At 50.1% G+C, this 11,476-nt stretch overlaps 1 protein-coding gene across 1 annotated transcript; it reads right to left on the minus strand.

Moving 5' to 3' along the window:
- Positions 1-1,074: 1,074 nt before the first annotated feature.
- Positions 1,075-10,242, minus strand: ADAMTS4 (ADAM metallopeptidase with thrombospondin type 1 motif 4). The gene is made up of 9 exons (XM_079141758.1): positions 9,168-10,242; positions 7,746-8,069; positions 7,361-7,493; positions 6,690-6,860; positions 5,308-5,594; positions 5,014-5,200; positions 4,367-4,542; positions 3,012-3,187; positions 1,075-2,331 (listed from the first exon to the last, which is right to left on the minus strand). The coding sequence occupies exons 1-9, from the start codon at positions 9,843-9,845 to the stop codon at positions 1,905-1,907; spliced, it is 2,559 nt and encodes an 852-aa protein (XP_078997884.1). The 5' UTR covers positions 9,846-10,242; the 3' UTR covers positions 1,075-1,904.
- Positions 10,243-11,476: the final 1,234 nt, after the last annotated feature.

Consider the following 11,476-nt stretch of genomic DNA (forward strand, 5'->3'; position numbering starts at 1 on the left):
TTTTTTTTTTTTTTTATTTTGAGATAACAGAATCTCACAGTTGGTTAAAGCCTTGCTAAGTTGGCAAAGCTGGCCTCAGATTTGTGATCCTCCTGCCTCAGCCTCCTGACTTTCTGTGATTATAGGCATGCACCACTATGCCTGACCTGAATTCTCTTCTAACTTCACATCTTCAAAGAAGTCTGCTGGGTTTATATTGTTTGATTCTGGGGACCTTGTCTCACTCAATAGTGATGAGTGTAACCTCTCACATTGCTGTCGCTTTAATTGTTTTGAAAATGTTTAAACATTTGCTCCTGGAGCAACCCTCTGGGAACAGGTACTATTAGACCCATTCCACCTATAAATAATCTAAATTCTGTATCAGTGACTTACCCAATACCACCCAGTTAATAAGGTGCTGAACTCCAGCTCATTTTTGGATTCATCAGCTCCTGCTTCAGGACTCTATTACAACAGTCCTCCATGACCTGACCCACTCAACTATTATTGCTGCTATTAAACAGCTGTTTTGTGTTGATGTAGTTAGTTCTTGTTTATTTTTGCACCTTCATGTTCTTATTGGCTATACTTGCCAGATGCTTTGTGTGTGTGTGTGCGTGTGTGTGTGTGTGTGTGTGTGTGTGTGTGTGTGTGTGTGAGGTTTTGAACCCAGGGCCTCGGGCATACAAGGCAAGTGCTCAAACACACACACACACACACACACACACACACACACACACACACACCCCTGCCATGTGTTTATTGTGATTAAGATACTACAGAGATGGGCTGGGGACATAGCTCAGTTGGTAGAGTACCTGCCTCGAATGCCCTAAAGCCCTGGGTTCAATCCCCAACACCACCACAAAAAAAAAAAAAAAAAAAAGAAAATTCTACTAGAGGTAGGGATAGAATGTCTTTTCTTCAGTAGTCCCTTGGAATTCAGGATTGGGTTCTGCCAACCAAAGAAGCTAAGCCTGGGGGTAAGGGTAGGCACCATTGATGTGGATCTTTGCCACCTTCAAGCACACTGGAGACCTTGTAGAGGGTGGATGAGAACAGAAAGATGATAATAACTAACAGCAGCTGCCATTTGTTGAGCACTTACCAAGTGCTAGGCATTATGCGAGTTCTTTATTTACATCATTCAATCCTTACAACACGTTTCTAAGGGAGGTATTATTACTGGCAAATGAATAAAACTAATGCTCAGAGACATGGAGCCAAGGTGCAACCCACATCTGTCTGACTCCAAAAGGAGTATATAAATAGCAGAATTCAACTTGTATTTTAAAAACTTGATAAACCCTCACTCCTTGAAGACCCATCCTACCCTTGATTCTTCCTTTCCCAGCAAATAAAATTCAGGAAGAGGAACGCAAGGTAGGTTATAACTCATGGAAAATACACATAGATTTCCACACAGACACACAGTCACACACACACACACACACACACACACACACACACACAGATCATTCATTCTTATCACTGCCACCCTCAAGTCCCTAGCCAGGGTGAGGGCTCTGAGGGGTGGGGGTCAGTTTCCCCAGGACCAGAGTCCTCCCCTTCCCTGGTACTAAGTAAAAGTGAATATATATAAATAAATACAACTAAATAAATACAACTTGGGCCGGGTGCCCATCCTGCCTTCCCCCTCCCTCCCGTGACCTGCAGGGCTGAGGGAGCAGTTTAGATAAGGGACTGTCTCCTAGTCCCTTCCATCCACCAACTCATCACTGCCTCCCAGGCGGGAAACTGGGGCAGGGCCAGCCTGCCCATTAGGGCAGAGAGGAGAAGCAGGTTCACTCCCACAGCCCCTTCCCACTGTGTCTTAGCGGAAGGCAGCTGCAGAAGCTCCCTCATTTTTCCAGCTGAGTCTGGGGCCCCGGTGCCCAGAATGGGCAGCCGGGATGGTGAGGTTATTTCCTGCCCGCCCAGGAGCGCCGCCGAAGGATCTCCAGGATCTGTGCCCTGCGATGCAGCCAATCCTGGGAAGCAGGGCGTGGTGTTGAAGGGGTTGGTCGAGGAACAAAGAAGCTGTATCGGAGGCGTGCATTCTGTGGGTTGCCAGCCACTAGGACTTGCAACATCAAGGGCTGGGTCAGTGGCCCATGGCCTGACAGTGTCTCTGAGGCTGCAGTGGCCCCACTATAGCGCAAGCTGACTGCCCCAGGCAATACCACATCTGTGGGAGAGGGCATCAGCGTGTATTCACCATTGAGGGCATAGGAGCCATCTGAAAGCTTCAGGGCCAGGTAGATGCTCCGAAGGCCAGGGGTTCCCTGCTGCCGGACAAGGATATGGGTGGCCCCTGCAGGGATAGTGACCACATTATTGTATCCGTACCTGTGTGGAAGGAATAGATGGGGAGCTCAGCATTTTCAGAATTTCCTCAGTCTTCTAAGCTGTTTTTGTCTAATTGTACCTTTGTAGAGGGTCATCACCTCAAATCAATATGAGCTGTCTCAGATCAGGTCTACATGCAAGTGTTCCCTACTAACCATATATCTGGACATTGAAACTCATTACCCTCATTTTTTTGGTGGGGGAGCTGTGCTAGGGATTGAATCCAGGTATGCTCTACTATTGAGCTGTACCCCAAGGCCCTTTTTATTTTTATTTTGAGGCATGGGCTTGCTAAGTTGCTGAGGTTGACCTTAAACTTGCCCTGCCCCTGCCTCAGCTCCCCAAGTAACTGGATTACAGGTAGGTGCCACCACACCCAGCTATACCCATTACCCTCTTATTCAGGTGCCCTTCTAGCCACCCCCTTTTTGATGCCTGTCCAATTCCTACTCTCCAGCCTTGACTCAATTTAGAGTCAGTCCCAAGGAAATCATCCTTGATGCCCATAAAGGCTCTCACAGCACCCTGTGCCACCCTCTTTTGAACACGTGGGTCATGGCATCATAACTGCCTATTCATTTGTCTCCCCACTAGACTGTAGAAATGGTGTCGAGTTCACTTCTGTATCCCCAGAACAGCATCCACAAAGGTAAAGGGAAAAAAATAAATAGTGAAGGAACCTGAATTTTCTGAAAGAGCCTGAGAGCTTGCTGCAGCTGGAACCATCCCCACCACACACCATGCACTTGTCAAACTTCTTTTTGGAACCAATTATGCGATCACAGCCAGCATGGATGCAGCGGCCCTGGACGCAGACTGAGGAGCTGTCCGGGGAACAAGGGGTTCCATCTACCACCTGAAGAAAAGAGAAGGAACGATGTAAAAGGTTCTTCCTAAGTAAGGAGGGGTTGGTAAGTCAAACATAACCCAGGTCCCAACAGGGCAGAGGTGTCAAAAGAGCTAGAAGAGGTAGGGGGTATGAATGGTATGTAGGGTGAGCTCCAGCTGCTGTAAGGGATGATAATCATAACAACTGATATAAAAGTCACCATTTTCAGAGTACTAACCATTAGGCAGTGTGCTAAATTAAGCACTTTATAAACATGAAATAAGCAGGGATCAGTGGCACACACTTGGAAACCCAGCAACTAAGGAGGTTCAGGCATGGAGGATCACAAGTTCAAGGCCAGCCTGGGAAACTCAGTGAGACCCTGTCTTAAAATAAATAATAAAAAGGACTGGGAATGTAGGTATGTGGAAGAGCATGCCTGGGTTCCATCCTCAGTACCACAAAAATTTCAAAAACGAAAAAAAAAAAAAAAAGAGAGAGAGAATATAAATCTCAAATCGAATCTCTCAGCTGTTATTTCAGGTTTTAAGATATGGACCATTAAGGTTTAGCAAGAGCAAAGAACTTGCCTAAAGATTTCAGAGATGGCATGCAAAGGAACCAAGACCGAAATTTTTGGTCTATTGGAGTCCCACTCACAACTCCTGAACCTGAAGATGGTACTGTCTTCATATGGGCGCTAGAGGGCAGCCAGCCTGTAGGAATTCTCCACAGATGGGGGAAGGGAGGGAACCAAATACTGCTAGGGGTTGTTTTCCACTTTCAACCCATTGATCGCCCTATCACACTGAGGTAGTTCAGGGACATCAGGCATTTCTGGATGCCTGTCCATTGAAGATCATCCATCAGTCTAATGAAGTCACCACTGTAATTTGACAGAGGAACCCATGGAAAGGAGGAGGGTTGAAGACTTGCCCAAAGATCACACACTTCCATTCTCAACAAATGCAGAAGATGAAAGAGAGAGGGAAAGAAGCAGGGAAATGGGGACAGTCTAGAGTGGCCGATCTGCAAATTGTTTTCCCAATACCCATGAACAGATAAATCTGACTGGACCCATGGGCTCGCCTGCTTTGGCAATGCCAGCAATGGTGCTATTTTGGGGGATCTTTGCTATCATTAAGCAGAAGGATCACAGGGAAGTATGTGAGCATGGACAGGGCCTGGGGGGTGCCTGGTCCTTACCCGTGGTTCCAGCACATAGTAGTAGCCCAGTGCCCGGGCTTGACAGGTGAGTTTGCACTGGTCCCGGGGTGCCACACCTGCATAGCGAGGGACCCAGTCCATGGGCCCTGGGAAGCTCTTGAAGAGGTCAGTGCGGTGGTTGTAGGCAGCACATTGCTGTTCACGGAAGGTCAATGCTATGGGGTGAAATGGACAGTCAGAGCCCCTCCCTCCTCACATTGTCCCATGAAACCCTCCACCAGCATCTGTTTTTTTTTTTTTTTTTTTTTTTTTCTTGGTACCAGGTATTGAACCCAGAAGTGCTTAATCACTGAGCCACATTCCCAGTCTTTTTGTTTTTTAAGTCAGGATCTCATTAAGTTGCTTAGGGTCTTACTAAGTTGCTGACACTGGCTTTGAACTTGTGATGCCCCTGTCTCAGATTCCCAAGCTGCTGGGATTGCAGGTGGGGGCCACTGTGCCTGGCTCCACCTAGCACCTTAAACTGCATGGCACCTCTTTTCCGCACAGACCGAGAGAGACAGTTCCTACAGAGCAAAGTCACTCACCCCCCACCCAGCAGCAGGAGCAATCAACACCTCTTGGGACAGTCCTTCCTGCTCTTTACCATCCTTTTGCAAAGAGTTTCCATCCCTCCCACCCCTCACCTGAGCCAGTTGGGCAGTTTTCAGTGTTGCAGGAACGGAAGCGGGTACGGCGACCCTCACAGTACTTGCCACCATTCCGGGGAACAGGCTTTGTGCAGTCCCGGGAAGAGAACTGGACACCACCCCCACAGCTCCGAGAGCAGTCGCCCCAAGATCCCCAGGGACCCCATCCACCAGCCTGAGGAACCTAAAGAAGCACAGAATGGAAAGATAGGATAAGTATACTCTCTCATGGGCTTAGGGCCAGTCCCCTTCACCCAGGTCCTTTATCCAACTCCAGCCCTGGAATCTCACATTGAAGTCCTTGAGTTGATCCATATGGAGGCAGCGGCCACCCATGCAAGCCTGTGAAGGCCCACAGGGGGTGCCATCAGCCCAGGGCGAGTGCTTGGTCTGGCACATAGCATGGCCATTGAGGTGGCCAGAGCACCAAAGGGCAGTACAGGGTGGTGGCAGCTGGGGACAATGGTGTGAGTCGGGACCGAAGGTCAGCTGGCACTGGCGATCAGCATCATAGTCCTTGCCAGGAAAAGTCACAGGCAGATTCAGGGGAGCCTCTGGCTTGTCTAAGAGACAGTGTCCTGGAAAGGGAGTTGAGGTACAAAGTCAGCAAGAGACTGTGAAGAGAATTCAGGATTGCCAGCTGAAAGCTTATGCTATCTGGGCTGAGGGATCCTAGAAAAAAAAAATCCCAGGGATGTAAGAGGCTTTAAATTGCAGCTATGCCTATAACCCCATTGGCTGAGGTAGGAGCATCACAAATTCAAGGCCAGCCTCAGCAATTTAGTGAAGCTGTAAGCAATTTAGTGAGACTCTGTTTCAAAATAAAAAATAAAAAGCACTGGGAATATTGCTCAGTGGTGAAGTGCCCCTGGGTTCAATCCCTAATACTAACATATAAGATAAAATAAATAGCATTTACACTTCATTGAATGTTTATTTTTGGATGAGCATTAGCTAAATGCTTGACCAGCACTATCACAATTAATCATTGTAAATACTATGAGGTAGTTACCATTATTATACCTATTTTATACACCAGATACAAACATGGAGAAGTGAAAGAACTTACAGCACACATCTGCATACAACTAAAGAAGCAGGATAAAAGCCCAAAGCACAGTCTTTCCACCTTTTTTGGGGGGAGGTGGTTAGAGGGACTGAAACCAGGAGTCCTTTACCTCTGAGCTACATCCATCCCAAGGCTGGTCTCAAACTTGTGAACCTCCTGCTTCAGCCTTCCTAATAGCTGGGATTACAGGCACAAGCCACCATGCTCAGCTTTCCACCTATTCTTACCACCACAGGATTCTAGAGTCTGCTTCTTATCAACCAACCTCTGCCTAGTGAGTCATCCTGCTGTTCTTGAATATTTCATTCAGGGACAAGATAATCACTTCCTTCAATAGTTAGTCCATTCCACTGTGGGATGGTTCTAGCCCTTAGGTCAGTTCTAATTCTGTTGAGCCAAAATTTGCCTTCTCTAGTTGTGTTATTTATTCTCAAAGGACGTAGGAAGCACACAAAGACAGCAGCATTTCTCAGCCCATTCCACACTGCAGAGGAAGCATATTTAGAAGAGTCAATGTGGTCCATGGGGAATGTAGCGGAAGTGAGAGTTCAGTGGGGGCAGAAATTGAATCCTACACAGGGAAAGATGAGTGCCACCTGCTTACCATATCCGTTGTCCAGGAAGTCAGTGATGAAGCGGGCACTGCAGGGGGACCAGGGCTCCTCAGGATCCACATGAGCCATCACAGGAGCCATGACATGGCGGGAGGTGCTCCCATGCCCATTCAAACTGACACATGGCTTGGAGTTGTCATGAAGCATGTTGAAGACATGGCCTGTGAGGGCAGATGTCCTGCTAATAACTAAGGGTTCTAGCCCTGTGCCCTCAGGGAGCTCCATTATTAATCTGGTTGCACCTGTGGATATCAGATCCATTCCCTACCCCAACCTGCCCCCCACTCCCTTCTGGTGCTATGAGAGCTTCTCAACATGTAACCTGCATTGCTCTATCTCCCCTACTCCAAAGGAAAGACCCTTCCCTATTCATTTTTCATTGCATCCAGCCTTCCCAATCCTGAACCTCCATTCCCTCACTGACTTCCCATCTACACATACACACACACACACACACACACACATACTCACACATGTACAGTTTACAATAGGTTTCCGTATACTATCTTATTTGAATAGGAAAATTATTAGTCTACATCCAGAGCTGAGAACATTATTGTCCTGAATACCTTAGGACTCCTGTTTGTACTCCCATGAGCTCACTGTCCCAAGATACTCTTCTATCCATCCCAGGTGCCCCATGGTCCCATTCCCTCCTTACCCAGTTCATGAGCAGCGGTGAAGGCTGACTGGAGTCCATCATCCTCCACAATAGCACAGCTCCGAGCAGGGTCACACACAGTACCCACATCAGCCATGCCCAGAGTGTCACAAGTGGAGACTCCACACAGGTCCTGTGGAGAGGGATCATAGAAGATGCATGGAGAGTGAAGACACTTGGGTCTGTTAGGATGAATCCCAGATTAGTGGGGACCTGAGCACTGGGTACCTAAGAACTGTCAAATCCCAGATAGCCACATATGGCAGTGTGATTGGGGCCGGGCACCATGCTGCAAAACTCCAGGCACTATTTCCAACAACATCTACTTAGTGGTGCCTCTTGGTGTTATGTGGGGCCTGGCCTGGGGTGCTGAGTAGTGCCTCACCTGACGGGTGAACAGAATGGCTGTGTCGAAGTGGTCAGGATCTGAGTCTTCAGGGGTGTTGAGGCCACGCTGCCAGGCGCAGAAGCTTCGTAGTGTCTGGGCGGCACTTGGCCCCACTTGGGGTCCCTCCTCACCTGACCCCAGAATTATTAGCCGAGTCACCACCAAACTGACAGGGTTGCGGATGCTTGGGTGCTTGAAAGCCTTGGCTGCTGCTGCCATAACTGTCAGCAGGTATCGCTTTATCCCTGCACCATGAAAGGCTGCCATCTTGTCATCTGCCACCACCAGAGTCTCCACAAATCTACTTAGTGAAGCAAAACGCTGGAGAGAAAAAGGGAGAGAGGATCCTGAAATAGATTCTCAGACCCATGGATCACTTCTCCCCTCCCTCATTTCCTGGGTCTGGAACTCAGCAGAGCCAGCTGGGCCCCACGTACCCCGTGAGTTCCTGGGCTGAGCTGGGCCTTCCCCCCAGTCCCAAATTCGAGGGCTTTTGTGGGAATGCTGAGGAATCAGCAGTTGGTCCTGAGAAGAAGGGGATGCCATGTCCTGGGAGTGTGTGGGCCCCAGAGGTGAAAAGCAACTAGGCTGCTGCCAGGAGGTGTTTTGGGGTCCCTAGGCCTGAGTGTGGCTGGGGCCTGTGGGACTAGGGCTAGAGGGCTGGACTGCAACGTGTCTGCCCTGTGTGGCTGGAGGAACAATTCAGTCAGCAGCTAGGGCCAGGGCCAGATCTCAGCGTGGCGGGTGTGGAGGGAGCGTCTGGTCTGGATTAAAGCTAGAGAGGGAGGAGAAAGGAAGGGAAGAAGGGGGAGACAGGAGTGGGAGGGAGGAAAGGATGGAGCCTCAGGCAGCCTCACAGTCAGTCCGCAGTGTGGGAAGGGGATTGACCAGAAGGAGGTATTGGGATGCCTTTCTTCCCCTGCCCACTCTTGTCCTAGTTTGCAGTTTGCCAGAACAAGTTTGAAGGCAGCATCAGAAGCCAGAGACAAAACCCTTGGGACTCAAACCTCACTCTTTAGCTGAGTGTGGGGGTGAAAAAGTCACTGAGGCAGAGAAAAGAACCAAGGCCATGGGGCTGTTAGAAGAGTTTTATTTCTGGGGACTGTGCCAGTAGGAGATGCCAAAGCCAAGCAGGGGTATGGGGGGTGGGATAAGGGGAAGCAGCCATTTCCAGCCTAAAGTATCTGACCCACCTCCAGGAATCCTCAGAGTGGATCAGTGGTCTGGCTAAGAGAAGGGTTGGGGGAGAAAGAGAAAAGAACTTTCCCAAGAAAGGAGGCTAGTGGAGGGAGGAAAGGCAGACAGAAAGGAGGGAAGCAGAATAGCCAGAAGTGGAAGTGGGTGGAGAGAGGGTGAATAGAGGTCAGTAGGACAGACATGGAGAGAGGACACTGCAGGACAGATTCCAGGGTTGCCTACCTTGGCTCTTCGGGGGCTGGGGCTGGGGCTTCCTGGAGGAGCCTTGACGTTGCACATGGGACCCTGGCCGCTGTCAGGACTCTTCCGGCGTAGGATGTGAGCCCCAGGCCCCCCGGCAGAGTTAAGGGTGCCTCCCTCCAGAGGCTGGAGGTGGAGTTCAGCCCCCCGGTACTGCAACACTCCTAAGAGGGCTCCCCCATCCCAGTGCAGAGATGCCACTGACTCCGGATCTCCGTTGATGGTTCCAGTCAGGTAGGTGCCAGGCTCTGCCCCACCCAGCAGTTCAGATGCCTGGCCCAAGTACTGCACCGTCAGTCCCTCAACCTGCACACCAGGGTCCTGTTCCAACTCTAGTAGCAGGGTCTCCCCAAAAGCCTGCAAGCGGTACAATAGTCTGGCAGGGGCTCCTGAGCCAGGCAGGACGCTGCCGTTGAGCTTCTCAGGAAACACGATCCCCTCCTCCCGGGGGAGGGGGCTGGCTGGCCAGGCTGAGGGCAGGAGGGAGGCCAGCAGCAGCAGAAGCAGCCACACCAGCCCAGAGAGGGGCACAGTGGGGAGCAGCAGGCGGGGTTGGATTCCCCACAGCCAGCACCTCGCCAAGCCCCTCCCGGGATGTGAGCTTGTCCGGGACATGGCACTGGTGCTGCAGCTGGGAGGAACTGAGGCCATCTGGAGCATAAAGTCCTCCACACTTTAGCTGTGGAAAGCCCCTCTCTAAAGCCTGGGGTCTAGGATTCGTGCCAAGGTCAGACAGAGGCAGTTTTCAGAGGGACTGAGGACCTTCGGAGGAGATGGAGAAAACTTAACCCTTAGACTCAGGAGAGGTGCCTAGGAGTCTGGTTCTTCCAAATTCCCTTCCTGTGCCTTCCTCTCAAAGATCTTTGTCTCTCCCTGCCAGTGTCTTCCGAAGCTTCTCTGGCCTCTCCTTCTGTAAAACTTTGTCTGGCTTCTCCTCCGGCCTGCCCTGTCTCTGCCTTCTTTCCTTCCGCTGTGCCTTTGTCTGTCTCTCTCCTCCTGTCTCTCCTGTGTCTATGTGTCTGTGGGTCTCCCTGTGGGTTCTCCCCAGCCTTTCTCCCCGCCAGCTCTTTTAACCATCTAGAGCTTCTGTGATTGGCTGATCTGTAAGCCACTCAGCCGGGAGCTCTGTCCGTGGGACACAGATTTTGCTTCCCAAAATCCTAATTTTTGTTTTCCTTAAAAAAAAAAAAAAAAAAAAAAAAAAAAAAAAATGGGACTTGCCCAGGGGAGGGGAATCTCTAGCAGCCGGATGGATTATAGGAACTGAGCCAGCTGATGACATAGCCTTTTCCCAAACCCCACAATCAGCCCTCAGCTGTCTCTTTCCCTTTTTGGTGGGACAGAGCCCCAAGGGAGGTAGGGAGCGAAGGGAAAGAGACTGGCCAACACGCACAGATAGAATCATATCCTGGGAGAATTCCCGCTCCTACTGTCTGACCTGGCTGGCTTCCCCTTTCTCAGGGCTCCCTCAATGCTGCCCTCTGCCCCCACGGGCTGATTTCCAGGGCTAAGGGGACTGAGTAGGCTCTCTGGAAGAAAGAGGGTGGGGAACAGGCAAGGAAACACCAAGGATGAAGAACAAAGAAAAGAGGTGGCTTGACAAAGTTCAGGATAGGATCAAACATCTGGAGAGAGCAGAGGAGGCAGAGAGATGGGGGAGGCAAAGAGACAGTGATCAGGGAGCTTACTGTCCAAAGAGAATGATTTCTGCTGGAATGGACATATATAAGAGGTAGACAACAAGGCAGAAAGGGTTAACAACTTTTCTTTCTATAGAAAGAGGATCCAGAGTGGCACCTTATTCCTCTTCTTCCTCAGGTTCCCCCTTCCTGAGTTACCCCCACAAAGCCTGGAGCAGCAATTCCATCTCCACCTCCTCAGGACCCCCCTCCCCGCTTCCTGACTCCCCATTTCCCTGGCCCAGCTCCCAGTAGCTTCCCCCAGGCTCTTGGCTTCAAGTCAGCAAGCCCCTAGCATAGGCAAGACTTGCTCTCTCAAGAACTCAGAATTATCCTGTGTCAACCTTAGGAAATCCCCACCTGGCTTTCTTCTCTGTCCCCACCTTGCCCTGAAAACCCAATAGTTCCTGGAATATCTAGTAATCTTTGATTTCTCATTCTCCATGGGGCGGGGAAAGAGTGAAGTGTGTCTGGGATAAGGAGAGAGGCTAGGCTGGGGAGGAGGGGTGGTGTTAGAGAAAGGAAGCAAATTACTTCTTTGGTTCTGGATTGGAGGTGACTCAGAAGAGGGGTCTTAGGGTGAATTCTTAAGGCAAGGAAGTGAAGGGTTCA

This window comes from Sciurus vulgaris, assembly GCF_902686455.1.
Source record: "Sciurus vulgaris genome assembly, chromosome: 1".
Taxonomy (NCBI): Eukaryota; Metazoa; Chordata; class Mammalia; order Rodentia; family Sciuridae; genus Sciurus; species Sciurus vulgaris.